Here is a 25,922-nt window from a genome sequence, read left to right as displayed (position 1 = left end):
AACAATACTACTATCTACTATCAAGAAAAATATTGAGTGACAACATTTGGTACATCTCATTATACTAGTGTAAATATACTTACTTATATAGAATGGAATGAAATTAATAAAAATTATTATTAATACATTTTGTTATAGGATTATTTGCTACTGTCTTCTTATAATATTTACATTATAAACTATATAATAAATCAATCAATAATTATAATTCTCAGACTTATATATTCACTGCTTAAAATTTAAAGACCAAATATGAAAATTTTATGCAAAAATCACTCTAGGTTTGAAGAATATACTTCATTCTCAGAGAAGAGGAAAAAAAGAAAATACAAGAAATTAACTCACCCAAGCAAAATTCACTGAGGTCAGCAAAGGAACATTTGAGGGTAGAGTCTTTTTTATTCTCCTCAGAAGCAACTGTTAAAAAAATAAAAGCAAAAATAGAAGTTTTAAAGTCTAGAGAAATAAATGCACAGCTAGAAAATGACCATGATGCCTGACGTCTAAATGACACTCAACTATGAAGAAATGTGTTAAGCTAATACACTGAAGTTTAAATTTTATTTGTGCAATAGTTAAATTTTAACTTTAAAAAAAACATTACCTATGTTACATTTTAAAAAATGTTTTATTATGTTTCTTTTTTAACATATACAGTAATATTATTACACTTGGGTAAAATAAACTACATACAGCAGCAAGAACCACGAGACAATCAGGAATTATATAAATGTTACATTCATAGTGATTTGGCTATTTGTATTTGGCAAACTTGAAGTAAACGTCTTTCTTATCATGTTGGGTCTAAATTTCTGAATGGAGATTAATATTCATCATATCTCATCTATATAACTTAAAACATCTATCTTTATCTAAAAACATCTTAACTCCTAACCTACTAAGCTTAATTGAAAGACTTATCTGGTCTTCAAACCAATCAGAGACTTGAGAAGGGATAAAACTTAAATATTTGAGTGAACCCAGTGTGCAGGTTAGCAGTTTCCAAAGTGAAAAAATGAATGAGCCGGTCTACTGCCTGGACAGTTACCCTACATGCTCTATCATGTTGGATCATCATCTTCAGCCTTCTGGCCCAACATATCTGACAGACATATTTGTGAGCAGAAACTATTGAAGACTTGCTTACCCTGTCTTGGCAGAGTTTGGTCATTGACTCTGTCTGCATCTAATCTTGCCTATTTTTAGGCAGAATTCTGGTATCGAATTTTGTGTACTGATACAAATCATGCTTGTGTCAAAAACTAGTCTAGTTTTATCACAAGAATATATATTCTAGGTTTAATAAATAGATATGATTCTATAGATATATGAGGTAAAAATAGTTAAATAAAGTCTTCAAAAACCTCAGAGACCTACAGAATATGGTACTTAATTATGTTTTTATTATTCTAAAGATTCTTTGACAAGTTAACTCCTGGCAACAACCAGCCTGCTCAAAGAAGAAGATGACATCAAAAAACCTCCTTATGGTGTTGGCATAAAAGGTGGTTAACCAGTCACTGTGTAAAATGTCCTTGTCTCTGCCACAGACCTATGCTACATATTACCCTGTTCTTTATCTTGAACATTTAATACTTTTTTGCACATGACTGTAAGTTGATTAAAATACATAATGTTGCTAGATTATTGAAAAGAAAATACTAGTGTTCTCAAGTTACACAGAAGAAAAACTACAATGACTTATAGGAAATTTCCATAGGAAAAACATCAAGAGAAGAATGGAAAATATAAAAATCTTTTGAATAACAGAATATTGTTCAATTTTATGAACAGGAATTGTCATAGATGTGTGAATGTGTGAACAAGACTTCTTAAATTAGACTGCAATTTTCTTCCATATGGCATCTTTTCTGTATATCCTTAAATTTCAACCTTTTCCTGCTGCCAACAATACCTGAACCTCAGAAATTAATTATTCATTGCTTTGTCACTACAATATATTAAAATAGTTGGTGTTTCTTTATAGAAGAATTTTAATTCAGAATATGGCTGAGATCACGTGACAAGAGATCACACCCAAAGACCTTCTAGGTCTGTGTGATCTTGCTGGAATGCAAATATGCCTTAGTCCAGGAGATAGAGGCAAGAAGATCTGAGTTCAAGGCCGGTCTGTTATAGAGCAAGTTTCAGGCAAAGAAAATCTTAGGTCCAAGCATGATGGTACACACCTTTAACACCAAACAGTGAAGGTAAAATTAGTTTTTAGAAGGAAGCAACCATGTTTGAAAGTGATGTTGAATTGAGTGGTAGAAAAAAGCGACAAATCAGAAAAAGATTTATAGAATAGGATATGCCCAAGTGTTATGAGAAGAGAGAGGAAAGGGAAGCTACTTAAGGGAATGGAGAGAGAGAGAGAGAGAGAGAGAGAGAGAGAGAGAGAGAGAGAGAGAGAGAGAGAGAGAGAGAGAGAGAGAGAGAGAGAGAACACCCAGGTGAAAACAGCCAGAGAATGATGAGCCAGAAGCTTATAAAAGTTAGTTTGAGGCCAAGCAGAGCAATGCAGGAGCTAAGAGAAAAGCCAGATTGAATAAGTCACCTGGGAGACAAGTCTGAGCTACAACAGCTAAATTGAATGAACCAGCCCACAGCTGTTATATATTTATTGTCCATTTATTCCTTCATGTATGAAGTATTCACTCAGCTTCTTTGAACATTCTGATTATATGAGTTTTTCTTTTAGTTCTCTATTCTGAAAATTAATCAACCATCAGGTGAGTAACTAGCAAGGACTTTTTCTCATTCTACAAGCTATTTCTTCCCTTTGTTTACTCTGCTATGCATAAGCATTTCAATTTGATGCAATTCAATTTGTCAATTAGTATATACTCTGAGCCTCTGAAGTCCTATTCAAAAAGTCTTGACAATATTTTAAGTGCTATTGTTATTTTTTCCTCATTAGATTAAAAGATTCCAGTTTATAACAAGATCTTTGATATATTTTGCTTTGCTTTTTTGTGCACGACGAGACAGAAGTATGCAGTTTCTACTGCATGTGGATACAGCTTTCCAGGTGTTTTCTAAAGATTCTGTTATTTCTCCAACATATATTTTGACAAATTGTGAACACTAAGATGGCTATAGCTGCCAAGACTCCTTAGTCTCTGGGTCTCATATTGTGCTGATGTCATGTTGTTTTTACTAGTATGGAACTGTAGTGTGATTTTGATTGCTTCTTTGTTTGAGGAAGATACTTCTATGGAGGACAGAATAGCCTGTAGCTCACAATGTGGTCCAGGTTGGCCTCAGTATTATGATCCTTTCACTAATCATGCTGAGTGCTGTGACTAAAATCACTGCACTGAGGGAGAGTACACAGAATGGATGCCCATCTCATTTCAATTACAAAGAAATGTTTTTATGTTTGCCTGACTCAGTAAAATGCTATTAATAGCTTTGATGAATATAACCTTTCTTATGTAAAGCTTTATTCCTTATATTGCTAACTGCTTATTATGAAAGACTGGGTGAATTTGTTAGTGGTCTTCTTGCTTCTAGTGAGACTATTTTGATATTTATATCCTTCCTTTCTGTACTTGATGCACTACATTTATTGATTTGCGTATGTTGGATCTTCTATCCTTGCCTCATTAGAATGAAATCAACTTTAAATAATTTTAATATAGCTTAAAATAATGTGTATATTTATTTTTGAAATTTTAATACATATTGATATTATTTTCTGTCCTCAGCTCCTTCTAGTTCCTTTCCCACTTCATTCGTCAAATAAATCCATGTTCTTTTCTTCTCTTAAAATAAACACACACACACACACACACACACACACACACACACACACACACACACACTTTATATGGTTTAGATTTTAACCCTTTGTCAAATGTAAGGCTAGTGAAGATCTTTTCCCAGTCTGTAGATTGTCATTTCATTCTACTGACAGTATCCTCAGCTTTTCAGTCGCTTTTCATTTTCATAAGGTCTCACTTATTAATTATTGATCTTAGAGCCTGGGCTGCTGGTATTCTGTTCAGGAATTTGTCTCCTGTACCAAAGAGTTCAAGGCTCTTCCCTACTCTCTCGTCTAATAGATTTAGTGTATCTAGTGTAATATTGAGGTCTTTGATCTAATGGAATTGAATTCTGTGCAGGGTGATAAATAGGGACCTATTTGCACTTTTCTACATGTAGACATTTCAGCTAGACAAGCGCCATTTGTTGAAGATGCTGTCTTTTTTCCATTGTATGATTTTAGTTCTGTAGTCAAAAATCAAGTGTCCATAGGTACGTGGGTTTATTTCTGCATCTTCAATTTGATTCCGTTGATCCTCTAGTGTATTTCTATGCCAGTACCATCCAGTTTTTATTATTATTGCTCTGTAGTATAGCTTGACATCCAGGATGGTGATACCCTCAGAATTTTTTTTTAATTTTGTAGGACCATTTTAGCTATTCTGTGTTTTTTGTTTTTCCATATGAAGTTTAGAATTGTTCTTTCAAGATTTGTAGAGAATTGTGTTGGCATTTTAATGGTGATTGCATTGAATCTGTAGATTGTTTTTGGTAAGATGGCCATTTTTAATATATTAATCCTACTGATACATGATCATGGGACATCTTTCCATCTTCTAATATCATCTTCAATTTATTTCTTTAAGGCTAATATCTAAAATATATAAGGAATTAATAAAATTATACATAAAAACAAATAATCAAATTTAAAAATAGGTTAGGAAGCTAATCAGAGAATTCTCATGAGAGGAATCTCTAATGGCTGAGAATCACTTAAAGAAATGTTCAATATCCTTAGTCATCAGGGAATTGCAAATAAAAATGACTTTGAGATTCCATCTTACACCCATCAGAATGGCTAAGTTCAAAACTGCAATGGCAAAGATGTGGAGAAAAGGAAACAATTCTTCATTGGTGGTGGAAGTGCCAACTTGTACAACCATTTGGAAGTCAATCTGGTGCTGTTTCAGAAAATTGGGACCAGCTCTACCTCAAGACCTAGCTAAACCACTTCTGGGCATATACCTGAAAGATTCTCCATCATACATGAAGGACATTTTTTTCAAATATGTTTACAGCAGATATATTTGGTATTGCTAGAAACTGAAGACCACCCAGATGTCCTTCAACTGAAGAATGAGTAAAGAAACTGTGGTACATTTACATAATGGACTACTACTCAGCTATTAATATAAGGGAATCTTGAAATTATCAGGCAAATGTATGGAACTAGAAAAGATCATCCTGAGTGAGGTACCCAGATCTAGGCCACACATGCTATGTACTCACAAAGCCATATAGTACAGGATAGACATATTATAATGCACAGAGTCAAAGAAGATAAGTAACAAGGAGGATTCAAGGAAGGAGGCTTAAACCTCACTCCAAAGAAGAAATAGAATTGAAGAAATAGATATAGTTGTTGAAGAGAGAGATGAAGAGGAAAGGAAACACATAGATATATGAGGGAAGAGAACAGACTTAGGGAGATAGGGGGCAGGAGAATAGAGTCATCAGAGAAAAAAGAAACTCTGAGTAGGGGCATCTTTGTGACAAGCTGGAGACATAAGTCATGGTAGGTTCCCAGGGTGATATGAGAGGAACTGTAGCAGAGACTCCTAGTAGCAGGGGCCATGGAGACTGTAAAGGACAGCTTCTAACTAGACATTGTCTAGTAAAGGAAGAGGAGCATCAACTCATCCACAAAAACTTCCACCCAAAGTTCACCCTGCCTACAAGATGTGCAGGGATAAATATAGAACAGATACAGCTGAGGTTGAGGGAAGGTCCAACCAATGCCTGACCCAACCCAAGGCCCACCCCATGGGAGAGAAACAACTCTTGACATTATTAATGATAATCTGCTATGCTTGCAGACAGACATCAAGCAGAATTTTCCTTTGAGTGGCTTCACCCAGCAGTGCTTCAAAACAGATGCTGAGACTCACAGCCACATTGGAACTTTGTGGAAAAGTGGGGGAGAAAAGGGGGAGAAAAGAAGACCAACAGAGAAAACTAATCAGGTCCCAAAGGGCCTTGCCAAGACTAAAACACCAACTAAAGACCATGCATGGACTGGACCTAGTTCCTTTACAAAGATGTACCTGAAGGTCAATAAGGGGAGTGGGGAATCCCTGACATGGACTCTCTTCCCAGAATTTCAATCACTTCCTCCTGGCAGGACTGAATTGCCAGGCCACAGGAGAAGAGGACACATTCAGTTCTGATATGACTTGATGAGCTGGAGGTAGGGGTTGGAAAGAAGGCTCCTCTTAACTGAGGAATATGGGATGGGCATGTGGGAGAGAGAGGGAGGTGGAGATGGAAGGTGAGGAGAGAGAGGGCTACTACCAGGATGTAAAGTAAATAAATAAATACGTTTAACACACACACACAGAGAGAGAGAGAGAGAGAGAGAGAGCGAGAGCGAGAGAGAGAGAGAGAGAGAGAGAGAGAGAGAGAGAGAGAGAGAGAGAGAGAGAGAGAGAGAGAGAGAAGGGGGCAGGGGGCATTGTGTTGTTAGCCAACTGCTGATTATGAGACCTGCCCGGGAGTATGGAAGAAACAACCAGTTTGTTAAGACATGGGAGAAAGCTGATTTTGCATCTCTCAGCAGGTATAAGTTGTGAATAGCATTTTGTCTAGAGGTGAGAGCTCATGTTTACTTCTCTCCTCTGTGCTAAGCTTTTTCTGTGGATTGGTTTCTGCAGGTCCTGTTCATCTTGCCTGTCCCTTTTACTCTTAGTATGTGTTTATATAACATTGGTGTGAATTTCCTAATGACTGGGAGGACTAGATCTTATTTTGTATTCTAATGCCAGTCAATGACATTATTTCAGAATTAAGACCATTTTTATACAGGATTATAATGTAAATTTATTTACGAATTGCTGGTATTTTGGAGGGGATTTTTCCTGGTTGCTTAAGATAGTGTGTATAATTTTCTTTCTTCCTTATTCATGTTGAAGGCTTGATAATTTACTAAATAAATGCTTTATATTTTTCTTTATTACCATTCAAATATCAATTATTCTAACAAGGTTTAATCTGTCCTGAGGTTTTTTTGCTTGTATATATATTTCTTCATTCTTTGTGTAAGATTCCTTTTAGTGTCTTTATTGCTGATATATTCTTGAATACAGTCTGTAACTTATTACCAGTAGTGTGCTAACAACAAGTTTATATATTAGCTAGTCATTCCCAAGTTGGGATTGTCTTCCCCTTAACATGCCCAATATATGGTTCAAATTGCCATGAAATAGGCAAGCTGCAAAAAGAGAAAGGAGACAGATACAGCTAACCAACAAGCTGCTTTTCCCATATACTGCACTGTTCTACTTTTGCCAGACACACTCATTCCTAAAGAGCTCAATAAATATTAGTCTGATGTAGCAAAGCAGAAAGAAAGCAATTGTTAAAATGCCTTAATCTTTGTAAGCTTAATAAAAAGATTACTTGTCACTCACCATGTTCTGGTTTATCAGTAGAAAGAAATGTTAGGGAAGTCGGAGCCTGAGATGCACTCTCAGTTGACTGGAACAGTGAAGCAGATTGACTCAAGCTCTTTGAATGAGCATAGCTCTGGGCGAGGCAAGGCAGGGATCTCCGAGATGGTTTTAATGAAGCTCCAGGTGTTATTTCACTTTTGCTTAGATTCATACCTGCAATTCCAAAATAGTGAGTATTAGCAATGTATCAGAGACCAATAAATAAGTTTTATAATGGTTGTTCCAGGAATATACCATTAAAATAGAATACATAGATTTTAGAAATGAATTGGTTTTGTTTCTTTTTTTCTATCAATGGAGTCATAATGATATGCAACAAATAACTTCTCATCTACTTGAGATTTCACCATGTGTAGGATTTAAAAGGTCAGAGAACAAGGCTTTTATTGCCCAGTATTTTTCCTTTACAAGATTAAAAAAATGGGATATATTTGGCCAGGCAGATTTAAAAGACAAAATACAAAATTCCTTTTTGGGTAGATGCAATCTTTGAACATAGTAGAATTTATGACTATGCAGATCTTCCCTTTCTCTAAGAAATGGATGCTTTTCTTGATAGATACCACTTAACAAAATTGAAGGAGTCATTAAAAATTTCCCAACGGAAAAAGAAAGCCCACTGCCAGATAGTTTTAGTTCAGAATTCTCCCAGACTTTTAAATAAAAGCTAATACCTATACTCCTCAAAATATTCCAAAAAATAGAAACTGAAGGAACATTGCAAAAATCATTCTGTGAGGCCACAGTCACCATGATGTCTAAGCCATGAAACAACTCACAACAGAAAGAGAATTTCAGACCCGTTTTCCTTAGGAACATCAATGCAAAAATAGTCAATGATATACAACCTGAATCCAAGAACATATCAAAAACATCATCTACCTGCACAAAATTCAAGTCCAAATGGATCAAAGACCTGAGAAATGAAACTGGATACACTAAATATACTAGAAGAAAAAGTGGAGAAAAGCCTTGAACGCAGTGGTATGAGACAACTTTCTGAACAGAACATCAACATTTCAGGCACGAAGACCAACAATTAATATTTGGGACCTCATGAAATTGAAATGCTTCTGAAAGGCAAAAGATACATTCAATAGGAAAAGACACAATTCTAAAGAATGAGAAAAGATCTTCACCAATTCTATATTCATCAAAGGGCTAATACAAAGCAAATAACCCAATTAAAAAAGGACTACAGAGCTAAACAGAAAATTATCAACTGAGGATTTATATTGGCCATGAAGCACTTAAAGAAATGTTCAACATTTAGTTGCCAAGAGCTCACTAGGCATGTGGGCTGTCTAGGAGGTGACCCGGTATTTGCAAGGTCTTGTACCATGATGCACCCCCAAACTGCTTCCAGCCTCTGACATGCTGTCAGCAACCATTGATTTGGAGAAGTTCAGTAGGCCTGAGAAATCTCTGGAGGTGATCTGATACTTGCAAGGTCTGTATCATGATGTACCTCAGAATTGCTTCCAACCTCTGACTACCCTGTCAACTGTGCTTTGCTGTATCTCTCTAAAATCGGGCATTAGAGCTGGGCATGGTGACACATGCCTATAATCCCAGCACCCAGGGAGGCAGAGGCATGTGAACCACTGTGAGACTAAGGCCAGCTTGGTCTGCAAAGGGAGTCCAGGACAGCCAGGACTACAATCATGGCCTGCCTGGTCTACAAAGCAAGTCCAGGACAACCAAGATTACACAAAGAAACCCTGTCTAAAAAAAAAAGAAAGAAAGAAAAGAAAAAGAAAAAGAAAAAACACCTGCCATTGGTGTGAACTGTTGCTTTCTGGATATTGACCAGGTCTGATTGAGCAAACTTTCTACAGGATCTTGTTGAAGATGTACTATTCGTTATTCAGATGAGTTAATCCCTGATTATGGAATTCTTGATTTGACTCAAATAGTTTTGAATGTTAAAGTTAGTTTATGGATGCAATAAATACCTTTGTAGACCTCCAGATGCCTCACTAAGGATAGCCTTGTAGCAGATTTGTGGCTTCAGATAAGATACCACTCCAGATGGTACCACAAAGCCTGGTGTTTCACCATAAATATACACAAATTAGCTTAAACTACTCATGAACCTAAGTTGGAATGAAGCTACCTAGATATGTCTGAATTTACTCTGGTTCTTAGAATGAAAGACATGTAAAATTATTGTGCTTGGCTCATAATGAACTAAGAGATATCTGGATAATGTATAATTAGATCAGTCCTAATTGATAAGTCATATACTCTTTGTAAGTTTCAGACACTATTAACCTTAGACCTTGTCAACCTTCGTCACTCTGAACTCACTATGAATTTATGTAATGGATACATAGATAAGAAATGTTTGGTTTTAAAACATGTAACCTGTTATATTTTAGAATTCATCTGTTTTTATGATTAATTGTACTATTTAAGAATATATTTTATTAATTTATTCATATTACATCTCAATTGTTATCCCATATCTTGTATCCTCCCATTCCTCCCTCCCTCTCATTTTCCCCTTACTCCCCTCCCCTATGACTGTGACTGAGGGGGACCTCCTCCTCCTGTATATGCTCATAGGGTATCAAGTCTCTTCTTGGTAGCCTGCTATATTTCCTCTGAGTATCATCAGGCCTCCTCATCCAGGGGACATGGTCAAATATGGGGCAACAGAGTTTGTGTGAAAGTAAGTCCCGACTCTCCACTCAATGGTGGAGAATGTCCTGTCCATTGGCTAGATCTTGGTAGGGGTTCAAAGTTTACTGCACGTATTGTCCTTGGCTGGTGGCATAGTTTGAGTAGGACCCTTGGGCCCAGATCTTTCCATCATAATGTTCTTTTTGTAGGTGTCTAGTACCCTCTGGATCCTTCTATTTCCCCATTCTCCCATGCTTCTCTCACCTAGAGTCTCAATAGGAAGTCTTCCCCTCTGTCCCACTTTCCTGGTAAGTGAAGACTTTTGACTATGAGGTAATTCCCTTTTCTCAGAAGTATAAGTATGCTCATCAACAATAAACAGCGTTGAAACTGGGAAACTTAACTTCAGTTGAAGTTAAGATGCTTGACTTCATCTACACTTTTTGTTGAATGTATGTGCTGAAACTGGGAAGCTTACCTTCATTTGAAGTTAAGATGCCTAATTTCATCCACCTTTCCTCATGAATGTATTGTGTGAGTGGTATATTTTCTATCTCTCTCTTATTTTTTATTTCCCTGTAGATTTGCAAATAAGTTAACAGACTCAGGCAGGGCATCAGCCTTCTATGGCTAATAAGCCTAAGTTTACATTAGTTTACTGAAAATCTCCACAAGGAGGCCTATCTACAGATCAAAGAGCCTCCTTTTATGACCCCTGTGCAGTCTCTAGGCAGAAGCTGCTTTTACAGTCTCAGTCACAAGGAAACTTGTGGTCAGTTTAGGTTCTCCTCCTCAGTCGCAGTATAGCCAGTCCCTAGAGAAGAAATCTTAGGCTCCCTTTTCTTCTTCCTCTTTTCAATCCTGATCTGTTGCCTGAGCCATCAGCTCTGGCCACCCAAGAGATAAAGCAAACTGGAAGGCCATCCACATCCAGCACCAGACACCCTACCCTTGACCTCTTCAGAGCCACAGACGGACATTAACTTTTAGTCATCAGGGAAATACAGTCAAAACAATTCTGAGATTCCATCTTATACTCATCAGAATGGCTAAGAGCAAAAACTCACAGGACAGCACATGATGGCAAAGATGTGGAGGAAAGGAGATACTTCTGCATTGCTGGTGGGATAACAAACTTGTACATCCATCTTTGAAATCTATTTGGCACTTTTTCAGAAAATTGGGAATAGTTCTAATTCAACAGCCATCTATAGCATTTCTGGGCATGTACCCAAAAGATTCTCCACCATGCCAAAAGGGCACTTCCTCAACTACACTCGTGGCAGCTTTATTCATAATGACCAGACACTAGAAACAACCTAGATGTCCTTTAACCAAAGAATGGATAAAGAAAATGTGGTACATTTATATAATGAGGGTTCAATATAGGATGCTTGAATCTCACTCAGAAAAGTAAAAGAAAGAAAGAAAGAAAAGAAAAGAAAAGAAAAGAAGACATTTCTAGGACCAGAGATGCTCCTGGGAGTCTATGGGGGTGACTCCTGAGAGTCCTAACATCAGGAAATAAATATGGAGCCTGAGGTCACTACCTTATGTAGTCAGGTAGAACTACCAATGGAAGGAGGGGAACACTAACCCACCCACAAAATATTCAACCCAAACTTTGTTCTGCATACAAGAAGTACATAGCTAAAGATGGAGCAGAGATAGAGAGAATGGCAATCCAATGACTGGCCAACTCAAGATCCGCCCTGTGGAAGAAAGCCAACACTATTAACAATATTCTGTTATGTTTGCATATAGGAGCCTAGTATAACGGTCTCCTGAGAGGTATCTTACAGCAGCTGGTGGAAACAGACGCAGAGACCCACAGTCAAACAATAGACAGATGATATGATAGTATACATAAGTGACCCCCAAAATTCTACCATGTAATTCCTACAGGGATAAACACCTTCAGCAAAATGGCTGGATACAAAATCAACTCAAAAATTTGAGTAGCCCGCTTTTATAGAAGCGATAAATGGGCTGAGAAAGAAATTACGGAAACAACACCCTTCCCAATAGTGTGTAGCTCTAACCAAGAAAGTGAAAAATTTGTATGACAAGAGCTTCAAGTCTCCGAAGAAAGAAATTGAAGAACATATCAAAATATGGAAAGATCTCCTCATGCTTATGGATAAGTAGGATTAACATAATAAAAATGGTCATCTGACCAAAAGCAATCTACAGATTCAATGCAATGCCCATCAAAATATAACACAGTTCTGTAGAAACCATGAAAGATCAACTTTCAAATTCATATGGAAAAATAAAAACCCAGGATAGCTAAAACAATTCTTTACAATAAAAGAACTGCTGTAGGCTATCGATGCCGCCCCCGACCAGCAGGAAAGACACCAACACCAGGAACTCTTCTCGCAGCAGCAGTTTATTCAGGAACCTTGACTACCGGAGTGACCCCAGGAAAAGCTCCCACAGAACCTTTATAGTGTGACTGGGCCTATCAGAGACTGCCACGTTGTCGCTCTTGGTTGGTGCATTCGGATCACGCCATCTCACGCTATGCCTTGTTCAGATCTGGCCACCTCACACTATGCCTCCAGGCATGCGCATAAGGGGCTCGCTCAAAGGCGCATTGCACATGTGCATAAGGGGCGCATTGCGCTGGGGAAGCAGCAGGGGGCACTGCTATCTGTGGATCTCCACAGTAGGCATTACTATCCCTGATCTCAAGCTGTGCTGTAGAGCAACTGTAATAAAAACCACACGATATTGACATAAAATCAGACAGGTTGATCAATGTAATCAAGTCAAAGACCTAGAAATAAATCCACAGACCTATGGACACTTGATTTTTGACAAAGGAGCCAAAATCATTTGGTGAAAAAATTATGGAGCATCATCAAAAAAATGGTCCTGGTCTAAATGGATGTCTACACATAGAAAAATGCAAATATATTTATGTTTATCACACTACACTAAATTCAAGTCCAAGTGGATCAAAATCATCAGTATAAAGCCAGATGTACTAAATATATAACTATGATTTAACTTTAAGTGCTACTTTAGATTAAATATTAATTTCACAATTCAATTAAGACACTAACATCATTATTACAAGAACATTGAACTAGGAAGTGATTTAAATTACTAAGGTTATTCACAAAGAACCAGCACTTAGGATTGTTGATTCTTTGTATTATTTTCTTTGTTTTTATTTCATTAATTTCTGCTTTGGGTTTTATTATTTTTTCCAAATACTGAATTTGTGTGATATCCTCCACTCCCATATCAACCATCAATTTCCTAGTACTAATGGATATATCAGAGAAATTACCATAGACCTTCCTGTTGTTAGTAAAAGTTGATGGTTTTCAAAAGCTCTCATTATATTACACAGAAACTGAACCCAGAAAAAAATCAATAACACAGATTTTTTTCCACTAAGTTTCAATTAAATCAAGTTCATAAGTACATTAGATGTAGTTCATACTCAGGCTCCTATTTCTTTAAAAGATAAAATAATTAGCCCTTATTTGGTCCTTGTTTTCACTATCTTGATATGTTCTATAATCTTCCAAATGAGCTCCTACCCTGAGAAAAGATTATTCTTTTGAGGAGGGAGCAATGGCTATGGCACTGACCTTCTGTAACCTCTGTACGTTTTACCTACTCAAGTAATAGGTTGTTTTTCTCTGAGCATCTCAGTGCTCTCAAGGGAGGAGTTAACTCGTTCACTTCCGTATCTGTAAAACTCAAATAATAATATTTAACTTATAAACTTATAAGAAGAAAAAGTAACTAAATAAATATGAAATGTTAGAAAAAAGCCTGTCACATAGCATATCTCTAAGTTGATATTTCTATAACTGAGTCAAAGACACTGTGCACCAAAACAGTACATGCCCTTCAGAGTAAGGACAGGAAAGCTTTTTGGAACTTTTACACTAAGAATAACAATGGTTCATTTTCCTAGATCCTTTATTGTTTTACTACAGACATGTGTGACAATGAAAATTGCACCCATATGCTTATTATCTGGTGTTGTAAAGAATTACATACATTATATAGACATGTGGCTTTATATACAATGGTTTGTTTCCCATGCTTGATATGTGATTAATGTTAAACAACTTCATACTTTCAGCAATGTCATGTTTTCTAATGATGCATATTGTTTATTGATGAGCATGAAAGTATCAATTTCTAAGAGATTTCATTATAACAGGACTATGTTTCTAGCTATAGACAAAAATTTTAAATCCTTGGAATACAACATCCGTTTAGTTTTTGTGATGATCTAAGTCAATCCTCAAACAAATACACAAAAATACATAAATGGATGTGTACACATGCATGTACACAGGCATACTTTAAAAAGCTTTTTCTTTGAAAAATAATATGTAATATATATGCATCAGAAGATAATCAACAAAGTGTAAATGTTAATACCATGGGAATACCAGAGAAATAGCCATAGCACCACTGTAAATCAGTAACTTAGGAACAAACATATAAGGAATGTTGCCTGAAAGGTAATTGCACAATATCCTAGGCTACCCTTACTGACCAGTTGCCACAGATTTGAGGCTTCTTCCTTTTAATGTTAAATGTCGCCTATACTCTTAGGCTGAAAATTTGACCTCTATCTGATGCTGCTATTTTGGGAGACTGTAGAACCTTTAAGAGCAGGGCTGGGGAACATAGGGCATGGAGGGAGGTCTCTAATGTTGTTTTCCAGATGCGTTTCCTCTCTACTCTGTTTCCTGTTCTACTGAGATCTAAGACAGGAGTTCTGGTTATATATTCCTGGCCACCATGCCTTCCAGGAAATAATGGACTGTTTCAAACTGTAAGACATAACAAATGCTTCCTCCATTAAGTTGCTTCTCATCAGGTATTTCATCACAACAAGAAAAAAAGTAACCAAACATGTTAAAATCATTAATGCCTAGAGATAATGATATACATTTGTCTGTGGAAAAAATCATCCATAAACATCCTTATGTATATACGACTTTGCTACAAATCAGACAGGAGACTATGAATTCTTGACACTGGGGGTGAATAAAAAAAAACCAGGCATAAAGTTTACATTTAAAGTACTTAGTTAAATCATGTGATGGTCAGTTTTAGGTATAATCCTCCTTGGATTCAGTGTTACTTACCCAGTAAAGCATTAACACACACACACACACACACACACACACACACACACACACACACGGAAGATCCACTAAAATTCCAATAATTTGCTTGCTTTTATTCCATTTTATTTTTATCCTATCTTATCCTATCTAATCCCATCCTACTCTCACCTCTCCTCTCCTCTCTCTCTTCACTCCCCACTCTGACTAACAGAGATCAATAATTATCAATAGTCATTTTAGTAGGAAGACCTTTAAAATGATAATGAATGTTCATAATATGCACCCAAGTATAAATTTAAAGTGAGACTAAGTGATAAGCTTAAAAATTCAAGGCTCCAACACTCACACACACAAAAAAGAATTTATTTAAAGCAAGCTTTCCCAAAGATAAACTCTTAGTTTATTAATGATTCTAATAGAGTGTGTTTTCACTGGTGAATGCTTTTAATCTATCCTCATTGTCAGCATTTCATGGTCATGCTTTCATATATTTCAAGTGTTTAAAATATAGACCCAGCTTTATTTCTAACTTAAATAGCTCAGTTCAATTTCTTTTTAATCTCTCATCCTGGATCTTCCTTTTGTTTACACATCCTAGAAATAAAGCCACTTATGTAGTGGAGTTGGTTTCCGTGTAATGAGCAGGTATGATTTAAAACGTAATGTTTATATGTTTATTATTTTAAAACTTCTAAAAGTCAAAAGACATCTTTAGTAGCCGCCTATATGTGAATAACACAATAAACTAGTTGAAGGATCCCCAAAAGAAATGCTTTAGGAATGGTCTGCCATGTTCAAAAAACATAATTCATAATTTAAGTGACTAAGATGTGAATATATGAAAATTAGTGAATTCTCTACAAATTGATTTCTAAGAGCAATAGCAAACACTGTTATGCACTTCATGGGAAATTATAGGAATTTCAAGTGCACAGAAAAATTTTCAGATTGAGGGAAAAATGGTAATAAATGTTCAGCCTGAAGGCCTGGATAAGCCTTACATATAACAGTGCTGACTTAAGAATAACGATGCATACTACATGCTAGAACATTATGATAGGCAGATTTGGGCCCAGGGGTCCCGCTCAAACTATGGCTCCAGCCAACGACAATACAGGCGGTAAACTTTAAACCCCTACCCAGATCTAGCCAATGGACAGGACATTCTCCACAGTTGAGTGGAGAGTGGGGTATGACTTTCACACTTACTCTGATGCCTCATATTTGACCACGTCCGCTGGATAGGGAGACCTGGTGGCACTCAGAGGAAGGATAGCAGGCTACCAAGAAGAGACTTGATACCCTATGAGCATATACAGGGGGAGGAAATCCCCCTCAGGAACTATCATAGGGGAAGGGAATAAGGGGGAAATGGGAGGGAGGGAAGAATGGGAGGATACAAGGGATGGGATAACCATTGAGATGTAACAAGAATAAATTAATAAAATAAATATTTTAAAAATGTCATCCAACTCTTTCTTGTTTGGAAATTATGGGAATAGCAACTAGCGACAGTCTGGTTATACTGACATCACAAATGATATTGAGAAAGTATAGACAGTCTCTTCAAATTCTCTCCACTCTAGCCCCTGAATCAATGAACATTTTCTGCTAGTGAATGTAACGTATTCAGTATTCATTCAGAACGGGGCAGACAAACGTCTGTGAGCAAGAACGGCAATATTTTAGTAGACTGTCATGTAATTATCATTGAAAGAACTTCAGCAAATGACCCATCATCCTCCCATCACATTTGCCTACAATATACACCCTTCAACCTAGGCTATGATGCAAGACAACTTCTGAACTCTTCACCAGAATGGACAAGATACCTTTAGGAATTTGCTTCCGAACAGACACCTGTATGAAGTTATCTAGAAACAGGACATTTTAGAAATAATTATTTACTCTAAATTTCTAAATCACACTACCTGTTTATTACATTTAACAAAAAAAAAAGTTTACATTTTTCTAGCACCATTGTGGTTACTGTAGACGTGAAAAGCATTTGTATCTATCTCATCACTTCTCGATACTTTGACCCAAGTAGTGCTAATAAAATGTTTTAATATGTTGCAAATATCACTGTAAAAATTATATTTATGTCTGTCATGCCCCACTCAAGAGGTTTTTTATTGTGTGTCTGTGTTGGCACAGCTGTTTCTGCATTCTTTATGGAAATGGATACGAAGGAGAACACAGCCTGGGTTCAGACTAGGATACAACAGTAAAATCTTGTCATGATTCTGGCAAGCTGCAGAGTTACAAAGTTGGCACTATTGCCAAGAGGAATGTGGCAGCACAGACTGTTCCATCCCAAAGACTTCAGGAATACCATTTGTGCTCTGCTTGAGCTACTTGGACCTAATAGGGAAACCCATACAATAATTTGCTCAAGAAAATGGGATTTCTCAAGTCCCATGATATCCCACAGGTCAAACATGACACTCTGAAACTATAGAAATCTGAGCCATCCATGTTTATATACTCATACTATTGGTAAAAGTAGTAATTTAGCTAGACACAATTTTGTTGGTGTATAGAATATGAACCCAAACATACTGTGGCTAGTGTAAGCAGTGCTGTATCAGGGCACAACCTGTTCTATATTTTAGCCTCCCCTGAACATTTGTCGTCACAGAACTTCCCACTTCTTGCCACCTGCTGCTGTTATTCTTATGTGTGGGCTTTGCCATGCTGTGCCAAAGGCTGGAAATTTATACATCTGCTTTGGAACACAGCTTGATATTTCATAAGTGAAAACTAATTTTATGTGCTCATACATGGGGAAACTTATTCTACTAGTGCTAAAGGAGAATGTCTCAATTATTTTTAAAGGTTTTTCTTTTTATTTTTTATTAAACCTTTTTATGTTTTACATATACATTTATATTATTACACACATATACAATAAACTACCCATAACAAGAAAAACGATGACACAATCAGGAATTATATAAATGTTACATTCTTAGTGTTTTGGCTATTTGTATTTGCCAGCTTTGAAGAAAACATCTTTCCTATCTTGTTGTGTCTAAAATTCTGAATGTAAAGCAATCTCTATCACTTATTGTCAGTATCAACTTAAAACATCTATCTAGACCTAAAAACATCTTAATATTTTAGCCAGTCCAAAATGACAAAATCTCAATTGCTGCTGCTTCATGTTATTTTTATAAATCTAATAAACTTTTAAAGGATATGTAACAAAGACAAACATTATTCATTGTCATTGTTCTATTATTATTATTATTATGTTTTATATTGTTTTATTATTTATTCATTATACAGGGTTTCTGTGTGTAATCTTGGCCATGTTGGACTCACTTTGTAGGCCAGGCTGGCCTTGAACTCACAGAGATCCACCTACCTCTATCTCTCTTGGGATTAGAGGTATGTATCACCATTCCTGGCTCATTTCAATTATTATATTGTAGTATTAGTAGTGGATGTATTACTCAAGTCCTTTAATCAGAACATTTTATAAGATGTCATTTTTAGCCTTAATATTACTTGAGCATTCATTTTTCAAACCATATTTTTAACACTGGATAGTTTTTACTTGTCAGACATATTATACAGTTTTTAAGTTTTGTGTTCTTTTAACCCAAAGCTGACTTTTTTGCTAAGTATTTTCCAGTCTCATTAAAATGCATGTGTGTTTTATGGGGTAACTTACTTGATTCTTTATTTTAGCTTACTTATTAATTTTTATTTCCATAAAATATAATTGACAGGCAAGTGAGTTTTGACATTGTTGTGCAAACTCTTCCTGGAAGATGTAAGTAAATAACTATCCACCCTATCTCGGTAGCAAGGCTAGAGTAAACCCAAGTGTAGATTGCTGAAACAATGAACTTAGTGTTTAACTGTAAGAGCATGGTGAGGGATTACATGCAGGAGAATGAATGAAATTGAAGGGGTGACACCACCAAAAAGTTACACTCCAGGATGGATGGCAATTTCATTATACCTACATCAATAGAGTTCCCTCTTCAGTTAGCTGTCCATACTCTATCACCTTTGAAGCCAACACACAGTTCTAGCAGAATTATGTGCAACTGTGAGGAAAGCCCAGGAGGGAGTGCTTTGAATATTAGGTGATAGTCTAAAGATATTCATTATATCATCCTATGACATGCTACATTGTTTAATCATAGGGATCCTTTGCATAAAAATCACAGATATTTTAATTAATATGGGGATGACTGTTGAGCTAGAGATATGTCTCAGCTAAGTGTTCAAAGCTCTTGATGTGCAATCATGAAGAACTGAGTAATACTCCATTACACACACACACACAAATCAGGAGGGGCACTGTGGATCTGTAAGCCTAGTTGGGTGGCGGTGGAACTCAGAGGCTTGCTGCTCAGCCATGATAGTGCTAACTTCTGTGAAAGATTCTCTCTTAAAAACTAGTGTAGGACTTCCACCTGGTCTCCATGATCAGCACCATACCACAGACCTCTGCATGGTCTCCAGTGGCAATACAGACCACGAACATCAACATGGTCATCTGTGAAAGCATGGACCAGGAACATCATAGCCCTCAGAGGCTGAGAGCAATGAGCAAGGAAACAATTTTGTCATGCAGACTCACAGCTGAGAAAGAGGGACACAGAAAGACCATATGGTAGCTTCTCTGCCTAGTCCTTCCAACCCACCCCTAGACAGAAAGATATTGAAGAGAACCCTTAAGAACAGTGAGAAGCATGCAGAAGTGTAGCTCTCCACAATTGATGGCTTCTGTAGGGGATGCGGGTGCAGAAGACTCAGTTTTCTTTAAGAGGATGGCCACCACTATGAGTTTGACCATGATACTGTGAGCATATGGCCAACATAAGTTGGACTTGCTTTTCTTCTTCCTCCTCCTCCTCCTCCTCCTCTTCGTTCTCCTCCTCCTCCTTCTCCTTCCTTTTGCTTCTTTTTGGAAGGGGGCCATAACGTGGTAAGGGGTGGACCTGGGAGGACTGGGAAGTGAGTGTGATCAGGATTCAGGATGAAATTTCCAAATAATCAATAAAAATTTTACGAAAAGTAAAATGTAGGAAGTTATAAAGACTCCTAAAGGCAAGGTGGTGGAGGGTCAAGCCTTTAATCCTAGTGCTCAGGAGGCACGTGTAGATAGATCACTGTGATTTTGAGGCCAGCTGGACAGCCAGGGCTACACAGAGAAACCCTCTCTCAAAAAATAAAAATAAATTATATTCCCAACACAAGCCTCTATCCTCCACAGATGCATATACAGGTGAATGCACACACAAACCAATGCACGCACACACTGTGCATATACACACAGGTAAAACACATTCTTATATAATATTTATCTAACTGCCTTGTAACTGTAATCATATTGTACATATCTTTCAGTGTTAAATTCTTTCCCATATTAAAATGTATTTGAGAATGTGCTTCTGTGAGTATCAAAAAGTCAACCCTGTTTTGCTTTTATTTCTATATATTAATTGTGTCATTTATTATGACATTTTCATAAAGCGTATAATATATTTGACCCTGTTTACCACATATTATCTTCTCTTATTCCTATATCTTCAATTTCTCTTTCCAAAGAGTTCCAATTCTATTTTCATGTCATGAAACAAACAAATAAACAATGAGTGGGTGCCACATATGAGATAAAACTGTGCCTATACTATTTCATATTTCCACCAACATCATATTAGGATTTCTTTTCTTTTATGGGCAGCATATACTGCTATTCTTTTTTGATGTTGCTATTTTGGCAGGAGTGAGATGGAATTTTTTCTGTGATTTTGATTTGCATTTCTCTATTAGCCATGCCTTAGCCATCTGCAACGTTGTTTCTTTGTTTTGTTATTTTTGTGCTTAGTGGTCTAAGGCATTGCTATGTAGTCAAGGTCGGTATCCACATAATGATCGTTTGTCCTTATTTCTTAGCTATTATAATTAAAGCATTCTCTAGATATACCACTCCTGGGGATATACCCGAAAGATGCTCCATGGTAACACAATGATATTTGGTCAATTATGTTCATAGTAGTGTTCTTGGTAATAGCCAGAATCTGGAAGCAATCTAGATGCCCCTCAACTAAAAAATGGATGAAGAAACCTTGTTACATTACACACTAGAATACTACTCAGCTATTAAAATCAAGGAAATCTTGAAATTTGCAGAAAAATGGATGGAACTGGAAACAAGAATCCTGAGTGAGGTAAGCCAGACCCAGAAAGACACCCATGGTTTATACTCACTTATAAGTGAATATTAGCCACATAATACAGTATAACCACACTACAATTCACAGACTTAAAGAAGCTACATAGCAAGGAGGACTCTAGGGAGAATGCTTATTTCATATTCAGAAGGGCAAATAGAATAGACACTGGAAGTGGTTGAAGAAAGGCGCCTACCATAGATGTCCTGTGAAAGACTCTATCCAGCAGGGAATTGAAGCAGATGCTGAGACTCACAGCCAAACTGTCAGGTGGAGCGTAGGGTGTCGTATGGAAGAGTTGGGAGATAGAATGACCTGGAAGAGACAGGAGCCCCTTGTGGCATATGAGGGGGTTGTACTGCAGACACTGATGCACCAACCATGGACCATACATAGTGAGGACCAAGACCCTTGGCTCAATGTAGTATGTAGGCAGCACAGTCTCTTTGTGGTTTCCATAACATGGGGAGTAGGGGCTACTTCTGACGTAGACTCAGATACCTCCTATAGTGGGTCACTTCTCCCTGTTGGAGCAGCCTTGCCAGGCCATGGAGGAAGAAGATACAGTCCAGGTGAGACTTGATAGGGTAAGGTCAGATGTTAGGGGAGGAGGGCTCCCACTTTCTGGAGATTAAGGGAGGGATAGAAGGGTTAGGGAAGAAGGGTAGGATCGGGAGGTGATGAGGGAGGAGTAAACAAATTTTAAAAATCATTTAAAAAAGAAAATAATGAACAAATTAAAAAAGATTAAAGCAGTCTTAACCACTTTCACACTCATTTCCTTTAAGAACTGTCTTTCAATTAATTTGTCTATTTATCAAGTGTGTGTGTGTGTGTGTGTGTGTGTGTGTGTGTGTGTGTTTGTGTACATCTGGTTAGAACTTTAGTTTTTTGGTGAATAGAAAATTGAAAAAGAGACTGATAACAAATATTGACTACTGAGTTTTAACAAAGACAAAATAGTAACAGCAAAGAATAATATTTAATATCCCTACTAGAACAATAGAGTCATGTGCTTTGCACCTGATTGCTGGCTGATAATTTGGCAAATACTCCTTTCCATTTTATAGACATTTCTTCATTCTAGAAATTGTTTCTTTTGCCTTATTGTAGCTTTTTAATTTGATATAATCACATATGTCAATTCTTGTTATGTTCCCTGAGCTATTAGAGTCCTAATCAGAAGCCATTAACTATGTCAAAGAGATGCCCTCACCCACAGTTTCTCTTTTTTAATGCAGGCCTTCTGATCTCTTGCCACTCTCACTCTCCCCAGGTCTGGTAGATCCCCTTCCTTATTTCTCTCTGTGTTCCCTCTCCTATCTTGTCCTCTTTATTGAACCACAACCTCTATCTATTCTACTTTTCCTTCTAAAGGATGTTTAAGTATCCCCCTGTGGGTTTGCCTTGTTGTTCACCTTCTTGATGTATGTGAATTGTAGCATGTTTATCCTGTACTAAGTGACTAAATCTGCTTATAAGTCAGTATAACCATGAGTGTCTTTCTGGGTCTGTGCTAACTCACTCTTCTCTAGTTCCATTCATTTGCCTGCAAATGTCATAATTTCCTTGTTTTTAATGGCTGAATAGTATTCTGTTGTATAAATTCACTCAGTTTTTTTATCCATTCAGAGGTTGAGGGACATCTAGATTGTTTCATGATTCTAGAAATTACAAGTAAAGATGTTATGAACACAGTTGAGCATATGTCCTTGTCATATGGTGGAGAATATTTTGAATATATGCCCAGGAATGGTATAGCTGGGTCTTGAGGTAGAGCTATTCCTAGTTTTCTGAGAAAGCACCAGATTGTTTTCCAAAGTTGTTGTACAAGTTTGCACTTCCACCAGCAGTGGTGGAGTATTCCCATTAAATAAGTATCTTTTATGTCATTGGTGTCTTAGAGTAAAATTATAACAACCACCCTCAAGCAAGGTATCTCTTATTATTTAAGAAATTTACATTAGTTCTATAGCACATAAATACAGATCGACTTTTATAATAAAAGTTTCTCTATGCAAGTTGGAAGAGCACACTAAAATTTTAATCATAGAGAATTCTAAAGAGATGCATCTAAACTAAGTTCAGAGAAGTATTTTCTCCAACCATCCAAGGTTTACTCAGGTTAATATTCATACTTTAGGGAAAATATAGCATACAGATAATATAATTATTATCTCTGGTTAAAATGGAAAATAAAAATATTCAGTGAAGCATCTTTGAAGAATATACTTGTGATGAGCTGATTAGCTTTGGGATGGAAATGGACGGTACCCTCCTCCCTCATCTTATAGCCTCATGGTGGCCATGAACTATACTCATTTTTCATAGTAGTTTCTATTCTGATGACATATGATCTCATCATGAGATCAACATGAGATATGTAATCTTGTAACATGTATTGCTATGTAAATTCATACAAAATACTGGAATAATATATTAATTATATCTTAATATGCATTTTCTATTTAGAGAATAGTTATTTTAAACAGAAATTGTTATTAGAAATGTCTGAATACAACTCTTAGGATTTATTTTTTTCTGTTCCTTTACATACATTACGATCCATGAAGTTCTCTTTGAAAATCAAGTTTGTTGTAAAAAACCAAGTTTTTATAGGTGTGTGGGTTTGTTTCTTGGACTTCGATTGGATTCTATTTATCTACCTGTCTGTTTCTATGCCAGTACCATATAATTTTTATTACTGTTGCTCTATAGTACAGCTTGAGATCCGGTATGGAGATACTTTCATTGTATAAGATTGTCTTAGCTATTTGAATTTTTTGGTTTTGTGGTTTTAGTTTGTTTGCTTGTTTTTCCATATGAAGTTGAGAATTGTTTTTCATGGTCTGTAAAAAATGTGTTGGCATTTTGATAGGAATTGCATTGTATCTGTAGATTGATTTTGGAACTATACAAAGGAAATAAGATAGCATCTACAACAAGTGGTCCTGATTTAAATAGATGTCTATGTGTAGAAAATGCAAATAGGCTCTTATGTGTCACCCTGCCCAAAACTAAAGTCCAAGTGGATTGAAGAACTCAACATAAAAAGAAACACACTAAGTCTGTTAGAATAAAAAATGGAGAAGAGCCTTAAGTTCATTGGCACAGGAGACTACTTCCTCAACAAACACAAACAGCTCAGCCTCTAAGATCAACAATTAATAAATGGAACTTCATAAAACTGAATAGCTACTGCAAGGCAAAAGACACTGTCAGCAGAACAAAAGGGCAGCCTACTGATTGGAGAAGGATCTTCACAAATACTACATTTGAAGAGGGCTAACATCCAAAATATATTTTTAAAAACCTCAAGAAATTATATACCCACAAACAAAAATAATGAAATTAAAAAATGGTGTATAAAACTAAACATAATTCTCAACAAAGGATAATGAAATGGCCGAGAAACACTTAAAGAAATTATCACTGTCCCTAGTCATCAAGAAAATTAAAATCAAAACAACTCTGAGATTCTATCTTACAGTCATCAGAATGGCTAAGATCAAAAACTCGAGTGACAGCACATGCTGGTGAGGATGTAGAGGGCGTAGAAAGGGTAACACTCCTCCATTACTGGTGGGATGCAAAGTTTTACAACTATTTTGGAAATCAACCTGGCACTCTCTCAGAAAACTGGGAGTAGTGCTACCTCAAGACCCAGCTATACCACCCATGGGAATATACCTGAAATATACCATACGACAAGAGCACTTGCTCAACTATGTTCATAGCATCCTTATTCGTAATAGCCAGGATCTGGAAACAACCTAGATGTCCCTCAGCTGAAGAATGGATAAAGAAACTGTGGTATATTTACACAATGGAATACTAGTCAGCTATTTGAGAAAAAAATCTTGAAATTTGCATGCAAATGGATGGAACTAGAAATGGTCATCCTGAATGAGGAAACCCAGATCCAGAAAGACATACACAGTATATGCTCATTTATAAGTGGATATTAGCCACATAATACAGGATAACCACATTACAATTCACAGACCTAAATAAGGTAAATACTAAGGAAGATTCTAGGGAGAATACTTAGTTCTCATTCAGAAGAGCAGATATAATAGACACCCAGTGTGGTTGGGTTGAAGAGAAGGAAGAGCACAGGAGCCTACCATACAGGTCTTTTGAAAGACTGCACCTGGTAGGGGATCGAAGTAGATGATGAGTCTCACAGCCAAACTTTATCATGGAGCACAGGGAATCTTATGAAAGAGATTGGGCATAGAAGGTCCTTGAGGGGACAGGAGCTCCATAAGGAGAACGAACAATGAAGCCAACAAATCTAGGCCAAGGTGGAGGGCTACTGTAAAGTCTGATGCACCAACCAAGGACCACGCATGATGAAGATCTAGACCCTCTGCTCATATGTAGTCCATAAGCAGCACAGGCTCCTTGTGGGTCCCATTATATGGAAACTCTGGGTTACCTCTGACATGGACTCTAGTGCCCACAACTGATCACTTTCCCATGGTAGC

General features: G+C 36.8%; 1 protein-coding gene across 1 annotated transcript in view; it reads right to left on the bottom strand.

Annotated features, from left to right (window-relative positions):
- Nucleotides 1-25,922, bottom strand: part of ANO3 (anoctamin 3) — a 236,171-nt gene that overhangs the window by 165,925 nt on the left and 44,324 nt on the right. Inside the window, exons 2-3 of the mRNA XM_084775285.1 lie at nt 7,455-7,649; nt 346-417 (exon numbers count right to left, since the gene is read on the bottom strand). Of these exons, the coding sequence (XP_084631411.1) occupies nt 346-417; nt 7,455-7,649 (267 nt within the window). The remainder of the gene's footprint in view (nt 1-345; nt 418-7,454; nt 7,650-25,922) is intronic.

This window comes from Acomys minous (genome assembly GCF_964271855.1).
Source record: "Acomys minous genome assembly, chromosome: 3".
In the NCBI taxonomy this organism is placed as follows: Eukaryota; Metazoa; Chordata; class Mammalia; order Rodentia; family Muridae; genus Acomys; species Acomys minous.
This window is presented reverse-complemented; position numbering and strand designations above follow the sequence as displayed.